This window comes from Ranitomeya variabilis, chromosome 4, assembly GCF_051348905.1.
Source record: "Ranitomeya variabilis isolate aRanVar5 chromosome 4, aRanVar5.hap1, whole genome shotgun sequence".
Taxonomy (NCBI): domain Eukaryota; kingdom Metazoa; phylum Chordata; class Amphibia; order Anura; family Dendrobatidae; genus Ranitomeya; species Ranitomeya variabilis.
In genome coordinates, this window is record NC_135235.1 from 271,579,109 (window position 1) to 271,604,265 (window position 25,157).

The following is a 25,157-nucleotide window of genomic DNA, read 5'->3' on the forward strand; positions in this document are numbered from 1 at the left end:
TTTATTTTTAAAAAAAAATACTGTTTCATAAAAGATTATATATAATCTTTTATGAAACATTTAAAAAATATATATTTTTTTTCATTATTTTTTAGTTTTTGATTTTAATATATATATATTTTTTAACAAACTTCAAGGGACTCTGTCACCTGAATTTGGCGAGCTATGTAAATGCCCTCTGTCCAGTCCGATGGGCGGTGTTTTCTCTTTTCATTCACCCCTTCCTTTCCCGCTGGCCGCAATATTTTCTTGAATTTGAGTCTGTTTCCTCCATAGTTCACGGGTGCACAATGCAATCTTGCCTTACGCATGCGCAGTATGCTTTGCCCAACTGCGGGCAAAGCCGAAAAGCATTAGTGCGCATGCGCGGCCACACTATGTCCCGGAACACAGCAAAATACTTCCGGGACATAGAGCGGTGGCGCATGCGCACTAATGCTTTTCGGCTTTGCCCGCAGTAAATCACACTAATTTATTAATTTAATTTTTTTTCTGTGTCTTGTTTCCACTTTCTAGTGCATTAAGAAAGAAGGAAAAAAAGTGTAATTGTAATTCAAATGCCGCAGGACAGATGCCAATTATTATAGATGTTTATAATGTCACCGGAGGATCAAATCTATCCGCCAATTCCCATTCAAGAATTTAACATCGTGGCTACTTACCTATACTATTAGATTCACATGTGAACTCGACTATCAATAATATGAAAAAGTGTAGAATTTTAGTCATGTAAGTATATCCAATATGCAATTTTTTATTTGTTTTTATCAAAGTCAATCCAACCCCAAATCACATTATTACTTTTTTGTTACATACTGTTTACAAGCCAGAGCATGCATATATATTGTATAGTAGCAAAAAATTGGTGGCTTAAGAGTCTGATATTACTTTGGTTTACGGGCAAGAATGAAATACTGAGCTTCATAATCAGCAACATCCAACTGTGACTTATCCGTACGTGGAGAATACACCGTTTTTTCAATCTGGTAACCGGCTTCTTTGAAGGCCATCTCTAGCTCTTCCTTCTTAGTGGTCATTGATGCAAAACATTTTTTACCAACATTATAAAAAGTAGCATTCATCACACTTAAAATTAAAAGGTAACCGCCGGGTTTTATCAAGTCTTTGAAATTTTTCAGAGCTTCACAGAATGACTTTATGTCTTTACACGGGGCTTCAAGACAGAGACAAGACAGGAGACAATCCACCGGTGGCAAAACAACGGGGTCAAAAGGTTTTCTTTTCAGAGCATCACATTTCAGGACTTCTTTCACCTTACTACGCAGTTTTTCTGCCTTTTTCTCAAAATTCTCCCTTCAAGCATAAAATAATAAATGTTATATAGTTTAACTTGTATGTTATAGAAGCGATAGCAGATACCAGACCAAAATAGGAGATTAAGTGGGTTTGTCTCACGTAGACAGTCTCCATCCATATTTCCTAATAGATCAATACAACAATAAAAAGAAGGGACTCTTTCACCAGTGACTTATTTAAAGCTTGTGGGCCCCAATGCATAATCTCCAACAGGGCCCCAAACTATCATAGGTCTTATAGTATAGTTTTGGCTTGCTCTAGGAAAACTTTTTGCCCCCCTTAGGCCCGGGTTAAACTGCAACCTCTGCAGCTATTGCCCTTGCTCCTCGCTAAGGCTGTGGAGAACCTCCCTGAAATGGGGTTTAATGGCCGTCCTGTTATACACCAAAAATGTCAGGAGGTCCACAGCTGTCAGTATGTGGTCACCTGTGGTGTCCTCTTACTCTTAGAGTGCAGCCATGGAACCTCCTCTATGACATTCATATGCCCCCATAGGACAAATAAATAAAGTCCATGTTTATGATACAACCTCTCTATTTAAGTGAGAATTGTGAATTTTAATTTCCTCTGGACTATTGCAACTCTTTACTAATTAGTCTCCCTCTTACTAAATTTCCCTTCTCCAATCCATCCTGAATGCAGGAGCCAAGATCATATTCCTCTTCAACTGCAACATCGATGTTTCCACCCTGTGCGAGTCATTGCACTGGTTGCCCATCCACTACAGAGTCCAATATAAACTTATCACTCTCAACCACAAAGCTCTGCACCGCCCTACATTTCCTCCCTCATGCCCTCATCTCTGTCTACTACCCTACCCATGCCCTCAAATCCACTAGACACCTAAGCCCAACATCCTCAATATTCTGAACCTCCCACTCCCCTCTCCAAGACTTCTCACAAGCTGCACCAATTCTCTGGAATGCACTACCCTGGACAATTCAATTAATTCCCAATTTCTGTGATAACCTGTTTGTAAGAGCCAACACCATCTCCCTGCAAATCTCGCGCATGCATGCAGCTTTTTCCACTCATGTCACTATGCCTTTGAAGTCGGGTGTACGCTTCCTGTCTTCAGAGCCACACTGTGCAAGACCGGAAGTGCAGATGACAGCTCATGTCCACGGAGAAGCCAGACTCAGTAAGAACAAGAGGAACAACTGGAGCAATGTCGTAAGTGAAATAGCTGGGCACATTCGTGAGATTTGCAAGAGCTGGCGATGACGTCAGCTCTTGCAAATCATGGTACCATGCCCTTGGGTGCGTGATAACATATTGAGTGGGAAGACTAGTCTGCGTAAGCAAACACCCCATCAACTGGTCAAAGGGTCTATTTGCACATGACAAACTAAAATACTTTTTCTAAAGATCTGTCGTGTGTCCAACAAAATAAAAGGACTGTTAGGCAGGGAATTTAATCAGGACCATGCAATTACTGGTGACTTTCAGGTTCTCTTTAAATATACTAATGAGGTGCCCGATGCACCCTTGGCATGGCTGAGCTGTTGCACCTTCATTCCAAATTATTTTCCATCTATCTTTGGTTCCTGTAAAGCTAAAGCTATCAACCAAGGCAGGACGATGAGCGTCCAGATAGATGTGAAACAAGTAGGTGGAAAGCTGCACTGGACTGCTCGGCTATGTCAAAGCTGTATGGAGCATCCTATTAGCATATTTAAATAAAAAATGTTTTTTCTGTAAACCTTAGCAATGGATTTGAACAGTCAGGGATATAAACTTGAAGAAGGTGTTATTACCCCTTTCCTTCCAGCTCGCATACAAATTTGATGATGTGAGTCCAGTCAAAAGCATCCGGATCCTTTTTCAGCCACTTTTCCAATTCGGCACGATTTTGCTCAAGGAAATCGGAGACGATGATCTTATCAAACACTTCGCAAGCCGAGAAGAGGTGATAAATGGTGGGTCCACTGCCGAAATCAAGCAGAGTGTCCCCTCTTACTCCACCTTTCAAGACACCGCAACATGGAAAATATCAGGTTAAAAAGTAATATAATAAGAAATCATTTGTTTTTTTTTACTTTGAGAAAGGTACCGGTCTTGGGCTGAAATGCGTTGGTACTAAAAAAACGTTATCTGAAAACGCTAAAGCTCCTCATTTCCTTTGCTGACCACCTAACATGATTCTTTCCATTCTGGAAAATTATGAAAAATTACACATAGGGGGACACAAATCAATTTTACATTTGGGTAAAGGGGATGATGACCTGTATAAAGACCATTTATGTGAGCTCAGATAAGACAGGGCACTAATTACTGTCAATGGCTTTTATTTCTGTGTCTCAGATCAAAGATTCCGTCTTGATCTCTCTTTATTTTTCTCCGATAGCAAAGGGTACAGTGTTGCACTGGATTGGCAAAGGTCCACCAGTAACGTTGATTCTTTAGACCCACTGTTCAGCTACATGGAAAGATAATCTAACCCTAATGCACATATTTACTTTTACTTCTAGCTTGTTTAATGAATGATTATATGCAATAGTAGTAATTATTAGCACTCCTTTACAGGGGCCCATCAGAGGATTCTCCTGTTCTCCAGTGGGCCAGTCCGAGCCTGCCAGGATATATCTATATAAATCGATCTCCTGAGTTTAATGTGGAAGAACATGACAGGCCAGCATAGAGAACAAAGCTGAACCCTATTGAATACCTTTAGGAGTATTGGCTAAGTGCCACTTTTCCCAACTTTGTTGCCCAATGCACAAAACTCCATACATCCATATTGCAATATCTATTTTCAATGTCTTCGCAGAGGAATCAAGACTTTTATAGCAATGATGACCAACACCATATTGATTCTTATGGTTTCTATTGAGCGTTTCAACAAGCGCAGATCGGCATGATGATTGAGTATCTATCACCAGTGTCGGCTCGGCAGGCCAAGCACCAAGACTAATGGGTGAGCTAGAGACTCATTACTGCTGCTGGCTGTAGCCTTATGTGCTAGCAGGAGAAAAAGGAAGATTAGATTACATGAATGTTTGCCAAATCTTTTCCATTCGATCTGCTAAAATTTCTTTAAGGAACATTTTGGCAAAATAGTATAGGTCAAATTTCCACATTTCTATCTCAAAATTCTACTTGAAATGTATTTAAAATATCAGTCTTGCCAGTTGTTTATGAAATCCAAGTGTTGATGTACAAATTAGCACATATATAAAAGAATGTGTTATCATCATAAAATGATTTTTTTATTTAAATCAGGTTATCTTAAATATATTTTTGAAAAGTGTTGGATGTTTCTTTCTCAATTTCCCATAAAACTATAGACAAAAAGAAATCTAAAAATGTTCACACTAGTAACTAGGCCTAATACTCAACTCATACTTCCTGTTCTGTACCGAAAACTTTTTAGCAGTTTCATAATCATCACAGACAGGATAAAAATGAAAGATATCACTTATGTATGCAGTAAATAAGATCTATCATTAAAATGTCACAGTTCACCTCCTCCTCCTGTACAATGACTGATAAAACCTCTTTATACAGTAGATAACACAGGATCCACCATACACAATAGGTGATGTCACAGCTCACCTCCCCCTCCTCCTGTAAAATGACTGATAACACCTCTATATACAGTAGATAACACAAGATCCACCATTCACAATAGGTGATGTCACAGCTCACCTCCCCCTCTTCCTGTACAATGACTGATAACAGCTCTATATACAGTAGATAACACAGGATCTACCATTCACAATAGGTGATAACACAGCTTACCTCCTTCCTCTCCTGTAGAATGACTGATAACACCCCTATATACAGTTGATAACATAGAATACACTATTTACAGTAAGTGATATCACAGCTCACCTCCTCCCCTGTACAATGACTGATAATACCTCTATATACAGTAGATAACACAGGATCCACCATTCACAATAGGGGATATCACAGCTCACCTCCTCCTCCTGTACAATGACTGCTAACACCTCTATATACAGTAGATAACACAGGATCCACCATTCACAATAGGTGATATCACAGCTCACCTCCTCCTGTACAATGACTGATAAGTGATAACACCTCTATATACAGTAGATAACACAGGATCCACCATTCACAATAGGTGATGACACAGCTTACCTCCTTCCTCTCCTGTAGAATGACTGATAACACCCCTATATACAGTTGATAACATAGAATACACTATTTACAATAAGTGATATCACAGCTCACCTCCTCCCCTGTACAATGACTGATAACACCTCTATAAACACTGTAGATAGAGGATCCACCATTCACAATAGGTGATGTCACAGCTCACCTCCTGTACAATGACTGATAACACTATATACAGTAGATAACACAGGATCCACCATTCACAATAGGTGATATTACAGCTCACCTCCTCCTCCTGTACAATGACTGATAACACCTCTATATACAGTGGATAACACAGGATCCACCATTCACAATAGGTGATGTCACAGCTCACTTCCTCCTCCTCCTGTACAATGTCTGATAACACCTCTATATGCAGTAGATAACACAGGATCCACCATTCACAATAGGTGATGTCACAGCTAACCTCCTCCTCCTGTACAATGACTGATAACACCTCTATATACAGTAGATAACAAAAAATCCACCATTAACAATAGGTGATGTCACAGCTCACCTCCTCCTACTCCTGTGCAATGACTGATAACCTCTATATACAGTAGATAACACAGGATCCACCATTCACAATAGGTGATGTCACAGCTCACCTCCCCCTCCACCAGTACAATGACTGATAACATCTCTATATACAGTACATAACACAGGATCCACCATTCACAATAGATGATGTCACAGCTCACCTCCTCCTGTATAATAACACCTCTATATACAGTAGATAACACAGAATCCACCATTTACAATATAGGTGATGTCACAGCTCACCTCCTCCTCCTGTACAATGACTGATAACACCTCTGTATATAGCAGGTAACACAGGATCCGCCATTTACAATAAGTGATGTCACAGCTCACCTCCTCCTCCTGTATAGTCACCTTTGTCCTAATGAGTGCATGATCATTAAATATCTCAATGCAATTCTGTCTATGGCTGCCGTCCATGTGCCCAACAGGAAGTAGCAGTCTAATATTAAGCCTAGTGACCAGTGTGAAAATTGCCAGATAATATAAATAGTGATATGAAATGACTCCACCAATCTAATATTTATGACCAGTGGATATGTAATGCTCCATATAGTCGGAGTACCCCTTTATACATAGTTGGCAGCAATATATTTACTTACTAAACTAATAATATGAGCGATCATTACACGCTACGTAAGATAATTGAACCATTTCAAACAGTTGAAATTTTGGAATAGAATTTAAAAACAAAGTGAAATAATTACTTACCTTTAGTGAAAGTTTCATGCAAATTTCGTATGACAAATTCCGTCCATTCTCCATAAAGCAGCCCGTCCTTTGGCTCGTAGTACGTCTTTAAGTAATCTTTGGCATCAAATTCATCAATGTAGTCTTGCTTGGAAGCCAAAGGGGCGGCCATAACGATCTGTCCTCGGGTTCTCTGTTAGATGCTTTAAAAGTTGTAAAACACAGATATTAACCTTTTCCCGCAAAAAAATTAGATATCTTGCTAATTAAATCACTTTTCCACCAGAGTCTCCTGTAAGAGTTCCCAAAGTTCTTCTGAGGTCTCGAGTTTCTTACAATTTCAGTTTGTTACAAAGTCTCTCTTATCACAGATAAACCATTAAAATAATATGGCTTGCCAGGAATGTGGCAGGCGTGCAGAAGAAGCTGGTTACTTGTTGCCCTAGCTGCACATTCGTAGCTTATTGATGTCCATTCTACTTTTATCCATACCATGCTGTGGATTTGTATACATGTTCGTTCTCAGAGCATAAGACCCATTCTAGCTAATAGCATTGGTTGAAACTAACAGGTCCCTGCAGGATGATGCTAGAAAAGGCTGGTGAAACACAAACGTATGAAGAAGTGTTTAGGTTTACCCATAAATTACGATAGTTTCCCTTCTAGCACATAGTCTTTCCCCGGTGGAGGCAAATTTCAAGCCTTACTAGTGAAGATATTTTTGGGATACGCATCTGTTCTTTTTGTTTGTTTTTGTTCATGGTTGCGGCAAGGTGGACTCCATGTGTCATATATGATAAGTTTTCCAAAAATCTATTATAACATGTACAAAGAAAGTCTGCTCACCACTTATAGCTTCCAGATGTACGGACCTTCGACCTGATCCCACGTACGCACACTTAGAAAAAACAAAAATGTAGTTCCAGCTCCTAGATACAATTTCAATGTAACACATTGGTGTTACACATTGGTTGTAGCACATTTGGTGCTGGCGGAACGCACCAAATAATATAAAGGTAGTAATAAGGTGTGTTCGCAGCCCGGGGTCCACCATGCAGAGATGTTACCTGCTTCTCGGTAATGGCGGTCACTATATGGTGGTATTATAGACAAACACACATGGGTTATCGTCACCTGATATGTATAGAGGCGAACTCTATTGACTCACAGAGCCGCAATACCGCAGAATGTGCGCTAGTGTTTGGTTACAGGACTATGCACGGCGTCTCACTGGCGAACGCTGCTATTAGACGCTGGTGTATCGTGCTCCGTGCTGGATTGCTCAAACTGGAGCTATGTCAGCTCCGATCACCCACACTCAGACAACAACGCTAGGGAAGGGGATAAATTAGGAGCTTTCATCAGTACATACACGCATCCACACTCACCACGATATCTGTTAATACTAACCGAGCAGCCATGCAGACCTTTTATAGTCGCAGTCTTCCGGGACCTTGCCAGTGGTCCAATCAGGGCCGCTTGAGGACCTGGGCATGTGACCTCCGACCTCCAATGAGAGGTCGTCTCACGGGAATTCTCAGTAGGCAAAAAGCGAGACTTAGTCTCAGGAGCGTCTGCTCGCCGCTGACTAATCCTGGTTACAATAGCTGGATCTGGAACGGCAGCAGTAACCAGATGCACAGCATCAGCTTGAGCAAGACGCTGGGACCGACGTCTCTGCTGAGCAGGATCCTCTGCGGTCGAGGAAGAGGTTCGAGATTTCCCCTGTGCAGCGGCGGGAACTCGACCCCTAACACAATGCTTTATTTGTACAATTTTAAAATTGCATGGCACTAGGCTGTCAAAAATTGTGGGACAAAAGAGAAAAAGTGACACCTTTCGACCTCGAAACACAATCTTAATCTGTACAATTTTCTCTCCAAACCAATCATAAGTAGTTAAAAACATTGCATGATAAAAGGTCCTGCAAGAGATACCAGACGAAAAGATAAAAAAGATTTTTTCAAAAGATAAAAAGTGCTTGACAAAATTTCAACTCCGAGGACAAACTAAAATTATTTTCTCTAAAGGTTCCTGACTTTCAGCAAACATTATTTTCCTTACCTTGACTTTACTTATTTTATTAGTATAGTAAAAACTTTTTTTTTAATGAAAAAAAGGCATGTTATTAGTAACAGTGTCTCAGAGCCTCTTACCTCTGCTCCTTTGCTTTTTCCAGTCTGGGTAGGTTTAATAGTAAACTAGCTCATGCACAAGTTTTATTATGAACTTTTTTCTTTGCTTTTTCCAACTTAATTAATCAAACATGTGATGTGTTTTTTTGAGCAAACATTCCTCTTGATAACATTGTTATGGTTTCCGTGGCTTACATTAGGAATTTTGGATTAAGAACTTGTCACAGGACCAACATATTTCCACACTGTATCCAAACTTGGACAAAGATTTTTGGCTGTACTTTCATATAAGGATTTTAATTAGTTCATACAACCAAGAGAAAGTTCACTGCTCAGTCCAGTATAGTAGTCAGAAGTCCCTGAGCTAAATTGCAAAAAGTGCCATTTACACACATGGACTAAAATGTTGATACCTCCTGTCCTGTTAAAGAAAGACTCACAATAGTCATCGAAATAATTTGAAATTGACATAAGTAATTTCAATTTACTGAATAATTAACTGATGAAAATCAGACATTACTTTGGAGTTACAGTTCAACAAAAAAGTTAAAATAGCAAAAGGCACATGGGGTGAAGAGCTAAAATCTGTTCAAAGAATGCAACTCATCACAAAAGCTGCATGAGAGAGCCAGTCTAAAGATAAAATTACAGCTAATAAAACTGTATAAAAGAGCCTCAGCAAAGAAAATGAGGTGCAAGAATGCATAACTGCTGGAAGTGTTTGCACAGCTGAGATCAGGGGGTGAGGATATAAAAGACAGCCATGTCGCAGTCATATTGCTATGCAGTTTAAGTACAAGCGGTAATAATCAAGACACTATTAATGGTAGCAAGATACTTGTCATGTCCCATAATCTGGGACTCATACAGACAGTATTGTATTGTCATTGTGTTGTTATATTGTGCTGTTTTGTTGCTGTGCAATAAGCTTTGCACTTTTTAGAAGTTTGTCTTTCCTCTCTCCCTGTCTCTGATGTAGCTGTGATGTCAGTGACCACTCCCTTCTTCTCCATTCTTCTTCCTCAATACTGTCTATCAGCCATCTTAGAAGCCCATGTGTTGTAGGTCTGATCAGAAAAGTCTTTTTTACCTACTGTATGTGTGCATATCTACAAGAATTCAGGTGGAAAACAAACCACCTCCAATCTTCATGTGTGCCTCCTACAGTCGAGTTCAAGCTATTTGAAGACATCACTGTGTGTGAGTAATGGTTGAAAGAGGCAGCATAGAAATGGTGTTTCAGCGCCCTCACTTATGGAGTCAGAATACTACTAGCAAATTGATGGATTATTGTATTATCACTAGTAAAACTGTTCAAAAGAGACACAGCAAAGAAAATGACATGCAGAAGTACATAAAAGCTGAAACTGATGGCACAACTGAGATCAATGGATAAGGATATACAATGGACGCATCTCATATTATCACATTCACATATGAAATCCACTGTTGTATGAAAAAGTGGAGAATTTTACTCATCTGAATGTATCCAGTATGTTTTTATTTTTATTCATTTTTTTTCAGCCACAACCCAAACCACATAATTACTAATATGTTTAATTACGTATACAAATTAAGACATGCAGATATATTGTGTAATAGCATTTACAAAAAAATGGCGGTGGAAGATTTAGTATTACTTAGGTTTACGTGCAAGAATAAAATAGTGAGCATCGTAGTTAGAAATATCCATCTGTGACTTATCAATCCGTGGAGCATACACGGCTTTTTCGATCTGGTAGCCGGCTTCTTTGAAGGCCATCTCCAGATCTTCCTTCTTCGTGGTCATTGAACCAAAACACGTTTTACCAACATAATAAAAAGTAGCATTCAACACACTTGAAATTAAAAGGTGACCTCCTGGTTTTATCAAGTCTTTGAAGTTTTTCAGAGCTTCACAGAATGACTTTATGTCTTTACACGGAGCTTCAAGACAAAGACAAGACAGGAGACAATCCACTGGTGGCACAACGATAGGGTCATAAGGGTTCCTTTTCAGAGCGTCACATTTCAGGACTTCTTTCACCTTACTGCGGAGTTTTTCTGCCTTTTTCTCATAATCTTCCCTTCAAGCAGAAAAAAATAGTGTTACATAGTGTAACTTGTATGTTATAGAAGTGATATGAGATACCAGATCAAAATATGAGATTAAGTGGGTTTATCTCATGTAGTCAATGTCCATCCATATGTTCTAATAGGACATTACAAAGAAAGTGCCCGAATTGTAACTAACCCCCCTCTGACTCAAGTAGCGTTACTTGAAGCTTGTGGGCCCCAATGAGAAATCTCCTACATGACCCACAAATATCAAAAGTCTTGGATTGCTATTCTCTTGATAAAGAACAACCGTGTTCGAAACGCGTCGCTTGCTGATCATCCTGTCCTTAATTTTTTAATATTTGATGGAATAAAGACAAGTTCTGATATTTTACCAAATACTCCCTTCCTGCCCTGTTCGCTTGATCCCAGACAGACTGGATGATGTGAGATCAGGGCTCTATGGGGCTGGATCACCACGCCCAGGACTCCTTATTCTTCTTTATGCTAAAGATCGTTCTTAATGACACTGGCTGGATATTCAGGGTCATTTTCCTGCTGCAGAATAAGGGTACCGTCTCACTATACGATTTACCAACGATCACGACCTGCGATACGACCTGGCCGTGATCGTTGGTAAGTCGTTGTGTGGTCGCTGGGGAGCTGTCACACAGACCGCTCTCCAGCGACCAACGATGCCGAGGTTCGCTGGTAACCAGGGTAAACATCGGGTTACTAAGCGCAGGGCCGCGCTTAGTAACCCGATGTTTACCGTGGTTACCAGCGTAAAAGTAAAAACAAACAAACCGTACATACTCACCATCTGATGTCCGTCAGGTCCCTTGCCGTCTGCTTCCCGCTCTGACTGAGTGCCGCCGTACAGTGAGAGCAGAGTGCAGCGGTGACGTCACCGCTGTGATCTGCTCTCACTTTCCGGCCGGCACGAATCGTGCCGTTGTAGCGATGAAAATGCCACTGTGTGACGGTACCTTAAATTTGGAACCAACTCAACGCCTCCTTGATGATATTTCATGATGGATAAGTATCTCCTTGTAGTTCTCAGCTTTGAGGACACCAAGCAATGGGCAGTAGGGTTGAGCGACCCTAGCTTTTTTAGGATCGAGGTGGGTTTTGTGAAACCCACCCGGAACACGAAACCCAATGTATGTCAATGAAATTATTTCTCTCTCTCTCTCTCTCTCTCTCTCTCTCTCTCTCTCTCTCTCTCTCTCTCTCTCTCTCTCTCTCTCTCTCTCTCTCTCTCTCTCTCTCTCTCTCTCTCTCTCTCTCTCTCTCTCTCTCTCTCTCTCTCTCTCTCTCTCTCTCTCTCTCTCTCTCTCTCTCTCTCTCTCTCTCTCTCTCCCCTTTACGGCCGGCACTTACACAGGATGCAGGAGGAGTGCAGGGAAGCGGACGCCGGGCACCGGAATGTGAGTATGTGGTTTTTTTTTTTTACAATGGTAACCAGGGTAAACATCGGGTTACTAAGCGCGGCCCTGCGCTTAGTAACCCAATATTTACCCTGGTTACCAGTGAAGACATCGCTGGATCGGTGTCACACACCGATTCAGCGATGTCAGCGGGAGATCCAGCGACAAAATAAAGTTCTGGACTTTCAGCAACGACCAGCGATCTCACAGCGGGATCCTGATCGCTGCTGCGTGTCAAACACAACGATATCGCTAGCCAGGACACTGCAACGTCACAGATCGCTATCGTTATCGTTGTAAAGTCGCTTAGTGTGAAGGTACCTTTAGTGCAGCAGATGAAAGTCACATCATGTTACTTCCCTTGGAAATTGGAAGATGTCCAGCAGTGCCATCAGCTCACAACTAAAATGGAGCAGGAAAAATGTGGGTTAACTGCAATGCTGATGAATAGTAGAAGGATCCAGGAGACCAAAGAATATTAATGCGGTTTATTTGTCAACGCGTTTCAAAATCATCAGACTTCTTCATAGGGAAAAACCACACATATATGGTTGCAATTTGGTATATGTGTGGTTTGTCCTGATGAAGAAGTCAGATGATTTTCAAATGCGTTGTCAAATAAACCGCATTAATATTCTTTGATCTCCTGAATCCTTCTACTAGTCCTCAGCTATGCAGTTAACCCACATTTTTCCTGCTCCATTTGCTATCTATATCCCTAGTGGGCTTGCTGCAGCTGACATTTCATGCTTCTACAGTGGTTGTGTCTTACACAACCCCATCAGGTGACCACCTATGTGCACCCTTAATCTTGCCAATCCATGGATAAGACTCTATTGTACTTTTCGTTGTATCTCCAGCTTTTTTCTGTTTAATCAGCTCAGAACAGGCAGAAACCAGTGGGACCCACCTACCTTCATCTACTGTTCAAAGAAATCCAGACCAGGAGTGTCTTTATGAAAGAATTTTGGCCAAAGCTCATACCTTCTATGTGGAAATAAGGCCAAGTGACTCAACTATGCAAGAAAATACAGGAACTGAAGTGCAGAAAAATGACAACAGGTGTTCTGGACTAAAAATATTAAATATTTGGCTGTAACAGGAGGCAGCAAATTTGGCTAAAGAGCTGGAGTGCGACATAATAATGAGGTTCTGCAGGAGCAGGGAAGCATGGTGGAAGGTCCTGCAAGATTGGGGCTGCATTTCATTTTCAGAAGTTGGGGCTTTGTTCAGGATTATTGGTGTCTTTAATGCTGATAAATACAGGCAGATACTTATCCATCATGAAATATCATCATGGAGACCTCAGGTCCCATTTATTCTGCAGCCGAAGAAAGACCAAAAACATCCAGCCAATGTTATTAAGAACTGTATAGATGGTAAAGAAGAACAAAGAGTCCTGAAAGTCATCATCCAGTCGGTCTGGGAATAGATGAAGAGACAGAAGGATTTGCACAAGCCTCATACACAGAAGATCTGAGGTCAGTTCTCCAAGATGTTTGGAACAACTTCCCTGCCGATTTCTTTCAAAGACTTGTGAAAGTACCTAAAAGATCATGTTCCCTAACACTAGGGCCCCCTGCTCATCAATTGCAATTTTCTTTAGGTCACTTTTAGTTTTTTTATCTTGTGATGTTTGTACCTATTTTTTTTGCACCAAATTCATCAAAATTTTCCACATGTCTTATGAATTCTGAACGAAGTCAAAACTAATCTTTAATTTCGCCTTTATTTGGCATCTTTTTAGCTAAAAAAAATCAAATGTTTTACAAAATTCCACAAAAAAATTATGCAAAATTTTCTTAGGCACATAAAATCACTCCAAGTGCACAACTGGAGTACAAATGCATAAAAAAAGTGACTTTTCGAAAATTCACAAATGATGAATTAAGCGAATATAGATGTAAACGCTAAATCATGCCCATAATGATGAAATAAAAATAATAAAATAACTCAGATCAACATATAAAGCAGGTGAAAAGGAAAAGATCAATATGGTGCAAATATTAAATACAAAAGCTCAGGGTGATCAGGTTGGCTGCCGATTATTAGCACGAGCCCTGCACAAACCTCAGTGTGTATTGAAGTGATACATTGTTCCAGACATTCTATTTGTTAACATTATTTCTTGTGTATCAAATTGTTGTAAACTTACTTGTTTCCTTCCAGATCACATACATACTTGATGATGTGAGTCCAATCAAAAGCATCCGGATCCTTTTTCAACCATTTTTGGAATTCAACACGATTTTGCTCAAGAAAATCGGAGACGATGATTTTATCGAACACTTCGCAAGCAGAGAGAAGTTGATAAATGGTGGGTCCAGTGCCAAAATCAAGAAGAGTGTCCCCGCTTACTCCACCTTATATAATTACACAACATATAAAATATCAGAAATAACACGCCAATCCTAACTAAGGCTTCTTTTATACGTACTGTTGTTTTGCGGCCCCAATTGATTTCCTTGGGGATGCAAAAACGGGCCGCAATAATTTCACGGTGGGCTGTATGGCCGCGAGGGCCGTATTTACGGCCATTAAAAAAGATCGAGCCTGCTAGATCTTTTTCACGGCTTACAGACATGGCCCCCCATTGAAAATCAATAGGGCCGCAAAAATAGAGGAAGCTTGTTTTTTTGTGGTGCACCGTGACTTACGGTTTTGTGGAACGCCATTTTTTTCCCAATACTATTGCCATAGTATTGGAAACCTGAAAAACATTTTTTTACGGTCCGTTATTGCGGCAGACCGTGAAAATTGCGGCGATACAGCCGGTAAAGTGTAAAAGAAGTCTAAGGTTTAGTGGGTTCGTATAGGAAAACATGATTTTTGGAAACCAAGTCGTGACACGCCATTTTTAAAGATCAACTGCTTTTATTTCTGTGTCTCAGATGAAAGATTTTACCTTTATACCTTTAGTTCTTTTTTTATTTACCTATCACAGGAATAAGTCAATAGAAAAAGGTTTTCTGAGTTCACCATGGCAGAACATAATCAACAGGAGTAGCGACCTGAGCTGAACCCTATTGAATACGGTTAGGAGAGTCTGGATGTTGGCCGCCCTCCAAGTTGCATAACTTTAGTGCACTGAGATTGTAGCTTCATGCACAAACCTCCCTCCAGCCATAAATCAAAGCGTCTTATAGCAATTGGGGACCGGCGCCATATTGATGCCTACGGTTTTCATCCGAGTGTTCCAACAAGCACAGACGGGCATCATATTTGGGCATCCCTATAATATTGCCCATGTAACGCACAACTGGAACTATGTGGATATGCGTAAGAACACTGCAAAATCCTGTCTTCTTTGAAGGGAAGGTGTTCATCATAATATGATGTATTGTTTAAATCGCGTTTTTATTCTATAAGTATTTTTTAAGTTTGCGATAATGTTTTTTGGAAATCTTGCAATTTTTTATAATTGTCATTAGGCCTAAAGCTAGACTCATATTTCCTGTTCTGTACAGAAGACTTTTCAGCAGTCTCATTGCCATCACAGGCAAGATTACAATGAAAGGGAACACCTCTTTATACAGCTGATAACCCAGGATCCACCATTCACAATAGGTGATATCACAGCTCACCTCCTCCTGTATAATGACTGATAACACCTCTATATACAGTAGATAACACAGGATCCACCATTCACAATAGGTGATGCCACAGCTCACCTCCTCCTCCTGTACAATGACTGATAACACCTCTGTATACAGTAAATAACACAGGATCCACCACTCACAATAGGTGATGTCACAGCTCACCTCCTTCTCCTGTACAATGACTGATAACACCTCTATATACAGTAGATAACACAGGATCCATCATTCACAATAGGTGATGTCACAGCTCACCTCCTCCTCCTGTACAATGACTGATAACACCTCTATATACAGTAGATAACACAGGATCCACCATTCACAATAGGTGATGTCACAGCTCACCTCCTCCTCCTGTACAATGACTGATAACACCTCTGTATACAGTAGATAACACAGGATCCACCATTCACAATAGGTGATGTCACAGCTCACCTCCTCCTCCTGTACAATGACTGATAACACCTCTGTATACAGTAGATAACACAGGATCCACCATTCAAAATAGATGATGTCACAGCTCACCTCCTCCTTCTGTACAATGACTGATAACACCTCTATATACAGTAGATAACACAGGATCCACCATTCACAATAGGTGATGTCACAGCTCACCTCCTCCTCCTGTACAATGGCTGATAACACCTCTATATACAGTAGATAACACAGGATCCACCATTCAAAATAGATGATGTCACAGCTTACCTCCTCCTCCTCCATAGAATAATGAACACAAATGAAATATTTACTTACCATTAGTGAAAGTTTCATGTAGATTTCTTAACAAAAAATCCGTCCATTCTCCATAAAGCATTCCTTCCTTAGGCTCGTAGTACGTCTGTAAGTAATCTTTGGGGTTAAATTGATCAATGTAGGTTTGCTGGGAGGTGTAATTGTTGGCCATGATGTTCTGTCCTTAGATCCTCTGCTTTAGAACTGATAGTAAAAAAATTCTATATATATTGGCAATCAAAGACCATTTCCATCAGAGCCGCCTATAAACGTATTCCAAAGCGTTCTACACATTCACTTTTTTACCATTTCTTTTTATGATATGGACCTTTGTAAGGCTTTGTGCACACAGTCTTTTTAAGAGACAAAAAAAAAACAAGTTTTTCAAGCAGAGAGTGATTCAAGAAAGTCTCCTTTTTTATGAAGTCTTTGGAGAAGTTTTATTATTCCTGAAATAGTTTTGAAGCCTTTTGGAAGATATTTTTTCCTCTTTTCCACCTTTTGATTGGACAGTCCCTAGTTTGGAGAAGTTTCCTTCAGGACCCACTTCACAGAGGTGACATGAGCTTTTTTTTTTTTTACTCCAGGAGGTTTTTAAAACCTTTTCAGGAGAAAAAAAGCTAAAAAACAGATATCATCATATGAATAGGACAGTGGATTTTGCATAAAAAAATATTAAGAGAGTTTTCCCAGGATTTTGTAAGAAATTAGTTTGGAGGATTTTGAAGAGGATCCATAAAAAAAACTAAAAAAAAACTATATGTGAACGTAGCCTTAGGTCTACAATGGAACTTTTTACTGAATTTTATTAATCAAAAAAGTTTTTGATGACTTTTGAGCTTTTCACAAGGATTTAGAGAGTTTTCACACACTTTCTGCTCAAAACCCCTTAAGACTAAGTTTCCACGTTGAGTGTTTTGGAGAGTTTTTGATGTTGCAGATTCTATGCACCGTTTATGTACTCATTAAGTAAAATAGGTTACTTGCATTTTTTAAAAAAGCAGCGTAAAAACTCGCCAAAAACTCATCGTGGGAACGTAGCCTAAAATGATATATTCACAGCAAGTTTTTTTTCATCTGGTAAGATGCCATGAGTTTTCAAGTTGAATTGCTCCTTCTTAGGGAAGTTTTTTGGAGGAGTTTTTCTTCTTGAAGTGTTTTATAGAGTTTTTTTGCAGCCTTTGGGTATGTGCAAATGGAATCTTTTTGCAATTTTTTTCTTACAGCAAACTAAGAATTCTGAGCAGTTTCTGAGTTTCTGCTCAGTTTCCGCTCAGTAGTTAAGTGCACACAGAGTTGTTTTGAGAGAAAACTCTTAAAATCCTCCTAAGAATTCAAATCTCCTCAAGAACTTAGAGGTTCTACTCAGTTTACTCTAAAAAACACTAAGCAAAAAGAACCTGTGCACAATGCCACTTTCTTCTCCAAAGACTTCTTGAAAAACTAAATGTCTACATAGGCAGTGAGCGAAAACTTTCAAGTTTTGGAGTTTTGTGGAGGATTTAGAGCGTTTTTGTTAATGTTCTGCTCAAAAAGCATCTACAAAAATTCAGTGTGAACTCTGACGTGGGTAAAAAGTGACATAAGGCAGAACATGATCGCATCCATTTTCACATTGCTCTGCACTAATGTACTCCATCCTGAGCCCCTTCCTATAATAATGCCCCCCATTCTGTGCCCTTTCCAGTAATAATGTCCCTCTTCCTGTGTTATTTCCAGTTATAATGTCCCCTATCCTGGACCCCTTCCAGCAATAATGCTCACCATCCTCAACCCCTTTCAGTAATAATGTCCAACATCCTGGGCCCCTTCCAGTAATAATGTTGCCCATCCTGAGTTCTGTCCAGAAACAATGTCCCCAATCCTGGACCCCTTCCAGTAATAATGTCCCTTATACTGGACCCCTTCCAGTAATATTGTCCCCTATCTTGGACCCCTTCCAGTAATAATGTCCCCTATCCTGGACCTTTCCAGTAAAAATGTCTTCAATCCTGTGCCCTTTCCAGTAATAATGTTCTCCATCCTGTACCCTTTCCAGTAATAATGTCCCCATCCTGTGTCCTTTGCAGTAATAATGTTCCTTATCCTCAACCCCTTTCAGTAATAATGTCCTAGGCTCCTTCCTGTGTTAATGTCCCTCATCCTGGTGTAATGTTCCCATACTCTCTCCTTCCAGTAATATATGTCCCCCCATCCTGAACCCCTTCCGGTAGTAATTCCCCCATCCTGCTGAAGGCAAACTATAGAAATGATTCCTTTTAGAACTTTTGCACATCGCTTTGATTTTTTTTCATGGGTGTAATAAGTTGGGCTCCATGCGATCTGTATGATCAACCTATAGTTGTTGGATTATTTCTATGTCGTAGATACTGTGACAAATGTCAAAAATCACCTGTACTTAGTCCCTACAGGGCATTCTAAAGCCAGTGACCAAATATAGATTTTTTTCCAAAACTCTCACCAAAGAAGATTGAGTTGACATAACCGATTAGGAAGTAAACTGGATCATGATAAGAAAAAAAGTTTGACAATATTTTGACACATACAATAATCTCAGATGTTAAGGTTCCTAACTTCATTCCATCCTTTTTCCTACTTTATATAGGCATTTCTCCTCTTGCTTTTTTTTATTAGTTGGTACATTAAAATCAAATCATAAAAAGGTAAAAAGTGTCAGAGTCTCTTACCTCTGCTCCTCGGCTTTCTCCGATGTGGGTAGGTTTAATTGTAAATTTTCTCAAGTTTTTCTTTGCCTTTTATAATTTGGTGACTCAAATATGTGATGGTGCTGTGAGCAAAAATTTCTCTTGAAAAGTGTGTTATGGATTCCTTTGTTTACAGTTCTCATGATTTTTGAAGAAAAAATGCAGTTTTACGTCTATACATGCGATATTAGAATCTTGTTACAGTGCCAACATTTTACATATTTCATAAATGTATCCAAACTTAGACAATGAATTATGACTGTCATTTCAGAAAATAATTTTTATTCGGTCACGCAACTTACAGAATGTTCTGTGATCAGTCTAATATTGCAGTCAGAGTTGTAATTTGAAGCTTCAGGGCCTTATTGCAAAAGATTCCATTTATAATACTTTTATTTTTCTCATGTGGCAGAGAAATGCCTTCAGGTACCTTTTGTTTCCATCACTTTATCTTCACACCTGTAGCAGAGCCCAGCAATGTAGCAGATTTGAGTATGTTTGAGGACTCACCGTAGCAAAGCCCAGCGATATAGGAAAGTTGGGTTGGTAGGAGAGCCAATGTAGTGATGTAGTAGAGATGACTCACTTTTTTGATGTAGCAGAGCTCAGCAATGTAGATGTGTTGATTTTTGGTTTATTTATTTTTTATTTGTTCATATATATGTCTTTTTCAAGTGGATTTCTTTTTTCATGAGTTCAGTTGTCTGCTTGATTTTTACTATGAATTTGTGATCGGTTCTAATTATTGCTCCTATTTTTTTGGTTTAAAGTATATTCTGTTTTATAGGAGGAACCTTACTGACAATGGACTATAGAAGTCGGGATACCAACTGGCTTACGCAATTATCTACTATGTTTGGAAGTAATACTGATAAAACTAGAGAGATTAGTGATGGCATGGAGGCTGATGGTCAGCGGTTGAGGGATTTATTGTTCAAACGAACTAAGACGTGGTGGAACTGTAAGACTTTGGAGCAGTATTTACAGCGTGGACTGGTTCCACGAGGACTACGAGTCCAGGTCTTTCCCTCATTCCCTATTGAGGATTTGGTCATTATACAGAAATGGGAAGAGGCGTGTGATAAATGTTCAAAGGTTTTTTTAGAACTATTGATTTTGTTTGATCAGAAGAAATTGGAGGCTCTGGAGGGTCAAATACAACCTTTACAGGAGAAATTGAAGAATAACTTAACAGGCTCTGAACTTAGTACCTTTGAGGAGGATCTTAACAAGAGCTATACTAGATGGGAGGAAGATCTGAAAAAATCAAAAATGCAGAAATTTCAACGTGATCAGGTCGATTATGACACCAAGAGAGTATATAGGTGGAAAACACAGCAAAATCGTTCCCGTACAAATTCTGTCACTTCCGTCTCGAGTAGCTCTTCACATATGTCAGCTAGTGCTAGCATTGGAGAACCGGCTATGGATTTAAGACGTTATAATACTCGTCAAAAGACCAGTGGATAGAACAAGAAAAATAAATATCAGGATTCTAAGCAAGGCAATGAGCTTAAGGTAATTAACCTATCTGATATTGTTCTCACATCAGCCCAGCAATCTGTATTGTCTTTAGGCCTGACATTTTGTCCAACTGCTAATTTTGACACCTTTGAGGCTATTAAGGGTACCGTCACACAGTGCAATTTTGATCGCTACGACGGCACGATCCGTGACGTCGCAGCGATCGTATGATTATCGCTCCAGCGTCGTAGACTGCGGTCACACGTTGCAATCACGGCGCTGGAGCGATGCCGAAGTCCCCGGGTAACCAGGGTAAACATCGGGTAACTAAGCGCAGGGCCGCGCTTAGTAACCCGATGTTTACCCTGGTTACCAGCGTAAAAGTAAAAAAAAACAAACCGTACATGCTCACCATCTGATGTCCGTCCGGTCCCTTGCCGTCCGCTTCCTGCTCTGACAGATCCGGCCGTACAGTGAGAGCAGAGTGCAGCGGTGACGTCACCGCTGTGATCTGCTCTCACTTTCCGGCCGGCAGACAGTCAGAGCGGGAAGCGGACGGCAAGGGACCGGACGGACATCAGATGGTGAGCATGTACGGTTTTTTTTTTTTTACTTTTACGCTGGTAACCACGGTAAACATCGGGTTACTAAGCGCGGCTCTGCGCTTAGTTACCCGATGTTTACCCTGGTTACCAGCGAACGCATCGCTGGATCGCTGTCACACACAACGATCCAGCGATGTCAGCGGGTGATCAAGCGACGAAAGAAAGTTCCAAACGATCTGCTACGACGTACGATTCTCAGCAGGATCCCTGATCGCTGCTGCGTGTCAGACACTGCGATATCGTAACGATATCCCTAGAACGTCACGAATCGTACCGTCGTAGCGATCAAAATTGCACTGTGTGACGGTACCCTAAGGATGTCTTTTTATTTGCTCGTAAACTGATTCTGAGGAAGTTTCATAGTAAAAATACTGCCCCTTTTTCAACAGAGGTGGAACTGGAAGCGCTCCGGGTATTAGAGAGCCTCCTTCTGGAACAACAAGAGTCAGAACAGGGTAAGTTTCCTGATTTTATTAAGAAGAGATCCAAGACATTTCCACCATTAACTTTGAATTCCTCTATTGAGGTTTTTGTGAGAATGGTTTGCAGTGAGTTATATCAGCTGCAGACTAAAAGACCATATGATAATCTGACTCCCATCCAACGGAGGGCCTTACAGGAACTCAAGGATATGAAACAGGTGGTATTCAAACCGGCTGATAAAGGTGGTAATGTGGTGGTATGGCCGGTACAATTATATGAGAAGGAGGCCTTTAAACAGTTAAATGATGATACTTGTTATCAGAAACTATCATCGGACCCCACACCCACCTTTCAGACACAACTGTTTCATATCCTTGATACTGCACTTGAGAATGGTTGCATTACTAAAACAGTATGGGAGGGACTACGGGTTATTCATCCGGTGGTTCCAACCATATATTTTCTACCCAAGGTCCACAAAAGTCTTTCAAACCCACCCGGTAGACCTATTGTCTCCGGGTGTGGGGGGTTGAATGAGATGATCTCCCGTTTTTTGGATTACTATTTAAAACCATGTGTGTTTGAATTACCATCGTACATCAAGGACTCTGGTGATGTACTAAGGAGGATACAGGGTATCACCTTTGAACCAGATATGCTGTTCATTTCAGGCGATGTAGAATCGCTATACACCTGTATTGAACATCAGAAGGGTATTGCGGCTGTCAGATTTTTCCTGTTGAATAAGGGCATGGATTCGGATCTGTTGGAACTTTTATTGGAATTATTGGACTATGCACTTACGCACAATTACTTTACCTTTAAGGACCGTTATTTTAACCAGAAACGGGGAGTGGCAATGGGGGCGTGTTTTGCGCCCTCATACGCTAACTTATTTATGGGCCATTGGGAGAGAGAATATATGTTGTCATTTTCATCTGATACATTGGGGCCTAGCATATTGAGTTGGATGCGCTTCATTGATGATGTGCTTATTATTTGGCAGGGGAGTAGAATTGAACTGGAGGATTTTCTGACATATCTCAATGCCAATGATTGGAATATTAAGTTTACGTTTAAAGTGGAGGAGAATAAAATAGATTTTTTGGATTTACAACTCTCTGTTGATCAATTGGGCAACATTCACAGTACCATTTACCGCAAGGAAACAAGTACCAACTCATTGTTGCATGCAAGATCTGCGCACCCAAGACATACCATTAAAGCAATCCCGAAGGGACAGTTTATTAGAGCCAGGAGGATATGTGACTCTGAGGAGGAGTTTGAAAATCAAGCTCGTGACTTGAAACAGTGATTTCTCCATCGAGGCTACATGTTGGGTGATGTTGAAAAAGGATACCAACAAGCTAAGGATAGGAGTCGGAATAGTCTTCTTCATGATCGGATACAAGGGAAAGAAGAACCACAATTACGGATCATTACCAATTATCACAGCAGATGGAGGGACATGGGTGACATCATGAACCGCCATTGGCCCATTCTGAGAGAGGATCCGGAACTAGCTAAATTGATTGAAGGAACATCAAGGATCATTGCAAGGAGGAGTAAGACCATAGGTGAGATGATTACGCATAGTCACTATATTCCTCCGAGGTCACAATTCATCTTTAATTCTAAGGGACCAACTTGGGGCTCACGGCCATGTGGTGGGTGTAGTGCATGTAGATATATGGTCAAGACAGATGCGTTTATGAATTCCTCCAATTCCCGTACATTCAAGATAGTACACCCTATCAATTGTAGAACTACATCAGTAGTGTACCATATTACGTGCCCATGTGGGCTTATTTATATAGGCCTTACATCGAGACAGCTACGTGTACGAGTCTTGGAACACATAAGGGATATACGGGCAGCTAGACTGATAGGGTGTGAGGATTCACAAAAGGAGGAAGTTGCAAAGCTTAAAACAATTCCCTCCCACTATCGGGAATTTCATCCTACGGGAACAATTGAGATGCAGGTGAGGGGCATTGATGTGGTTCACTTGGGAACTCGTGGTGGCCATCTGATGAACAAGCTGGCACAGAAGGAGTGTCGTTGGATAACGACACTCAGAACGATGAAACCACTTGGTCTTAATGATCAATGGGGATTCTCCAGTTTTTTGTGATTTGGACTTTATTCCCTGGCTGATCATTAGCTTCCATGCCATGAAATTATGTAGATATAAACGGTATATGTATATACCTTGAAGATTTATAATTTTGTTAATTTTGGTTTGTTATTTTATTATATGTATATATTTATTTTTTATATATATATTTTTTTATTTTTGGTTTTATTTTCTTTTTTTCTTTTCTTGAATCTCTCTTTTCTATTCCCTCCTTCTCTTGGTTCTGAGGGAATGGTAGCCGTATTATTGTTCTCAACTTATTTTTTTTTTTTGTCCTAGTTTTTCAGGCCCATTATATGTATATTGAGGATTGAGCATCGATATGGAGAAGGTTCGCATTGGAGCAAAGGAAATCCTTTCCCCCCCCCCTCTTTTTTTGAGGCACGTCGTACACGTCAAGAAGATTTCTTCATTTATTTATTTAATTATTTATTTAATTATTTTTCACCTTATTATATTATCTTGATTTGTGTCATTTATTTTTCACTATGTATAATGGTTTGATGGTTGTTAATATTATTATTCATTTATATTGTTTGTAATTACGTGGTGGGTATATATATTTGTAATTATGGGGTATTTATTGATATATATTATATATCTTTTTATATAACTTTCATATGCACTTATTTGTAATCACGTTCTTTTGTTCTTGTATGATTGCTCTGATGTTGAAATATGCGATCCCTCTTTTCTATACCTGTATCAGGTTGGATATGCTTTCAGATCCTATTTGTCTTTTGCCCTTCTCCTTGCCAGTACATCTGATGGCTGCCGCGGTGTTGTGCGCTTGATCTGCCTCCCTGCACGTGTACCATGTCACGTGTCTTGCCTGTGACGTCACGGATGGTGTTGTGAATTTGCTTTTTGCTCCCTCTAGTGGTTACTAGTTTTTTGACTCTGGTTTTTCTGTCATTCCTTTTATCCGCACCTGGGTCGTTAGTTAGGGGTGTTGCTATATTAGCTCCCTGGACCTTCAGTTCAATGCCTGGCAACGTAGTTATCAGAGCTAGTCTGCTGTGCTCTTGTCTACTGATCCTGGTTCCAGTTATATCAGCTAAGTCTGCCTTTTGCTTTATGCTATTTGTTTTGGTTTTGTATTTTTGTCCAGCTTGTTCCTAATCTTTATCCTGACCTTTGCTGGAAGCTCTAGGGGGGCTGGTGTTCTCCCCCCGGACCGTTAGACGGTTCGGGGGTTCTTGAATTTCCAGTGTGGATTTT

At 40.2% G+C, this 25,157-nt stretch overlaps 2 protein-coding genes across 4 annotated transcripts; both read right to left on the reverse strand.

The window, feature by feature from the left end:
* Window positions 1-734: 734 nt before the first annotated feature.
* Window positions 735-8,929, reverse strand: LOC143764410 (nicotinamide N-methyltransferase-like). 2 transcript variants are annotated; one of them, XM_077249937.1, is made up of 4 exons: window positions 8,829-8,929; window positions 6,694-6,875; window positions 3,075-3,282; window positions 735-1,314 (listed from the first exon to the last, which is right to left on the reverse strand). In XM_077249937.1, exons 2-4 carry the CDS (start codon window positions 6,842-6,844, stop codon window positions 885-887), a joined length of 789 nt encoding a protein of 262 aa, XP_077106052.1. In that variant the 5' UTR covers window positions 6,845-6,875; window positions 8,829-8,929; the 3' UTR covers window positions 735-884. The 2 variants fall into 2 exon arrangements, with proteins under 2 accessions (XP_077106052.1, XP_077106050.1); XM_077249935.1 differs by lacking the exon at window positions 8,829-8,929 and having other exon boundaries at window positions 6,694-6,932.
* A 1,358-nt stretch (window positions 8,930-10,287) lies between these two features.
* On the reverse strand, window positions 10,288-19,465 carry LOC143764409 (nicotinamide N-methyltransferase-like). 2 transcript variants are annotated; one of them, XM_077249934.1, is made up of 4 exons: window positions 19,290-19,465; window positions 16,624-16,806; window positions 14,457-14,637; window positions 10,288-10,873 (listed from the first exon to the last, which is right to left on the reverse strand). In XM_077249934.1, exons 2-4 carry the CDS (start codon window positions 16,772-16,774, stop codon window positions 10,444-10,446), a joined length of 762 nt encoding a protein of 253 aa, XP_077106049.1. In that variant the 5' UTR covers window positions 16,775-16,806; window positions 19,290-19,465; the 3' UTR covers window positions 10,288-10,443. The 2 variants fall into 2 exon arrangements, with proteins under 2 accessions (XP_077106049.1, XP_077106048.1); XM_077249933.1 differs by having other exon boundaries at window positions 14,430-14,637.
* Window positions 19,466-25,157: the final 5,692 nt, after the last annotated feature.

Excerpts from the sequence above, each read along its gene's own strand:
- LOC143764410 (XM_077249937.1), bottom strand. The coding sequence starts at position 6,844 with ATGGCCGCCCCTTTGGCTTCCAAGCAAGACTACATTGATGAATTTGAT. Across the intron at positions 3,283-6,693 it reads GCATGAAACTTTCACTAAAG|GTGGAGTAAGAGGGGACACT; the intron begins GTAAGTAATTAT and ends GTGTCTTGAAAG. Across the intron at positions 1,315-3,074 it reads TGCGAGCTGGAAGGAAAGGG|GGAGAATTTTGAGAAAAAGG; the intron begins GTAATAACACCT and ends TTATGCTTGAAG.
- LOC143764409 (XM_077249933.1), bottom strand. The coding sequence starts at position 16,774 with ATGGCCAACAATTACACCTCCCAGCAAACCTACATTGATCAATTTAAC. Across the intron at positions 14,638-16,623 it reads ACATGAAACTTTCACTAATG|GTGGAGTAAGCGGGGACACT; the intron begins GTAAGTAAATAT and ends TAATTATATAAG. Across the intron at positions 10,874-14,429 it reads TGTGATCTGGAAGGAAACAA|GGAAGATTATGAGAAAAAGG; the intron begins GTAAGTTTACAA and ends TTCTGCTTGAAG.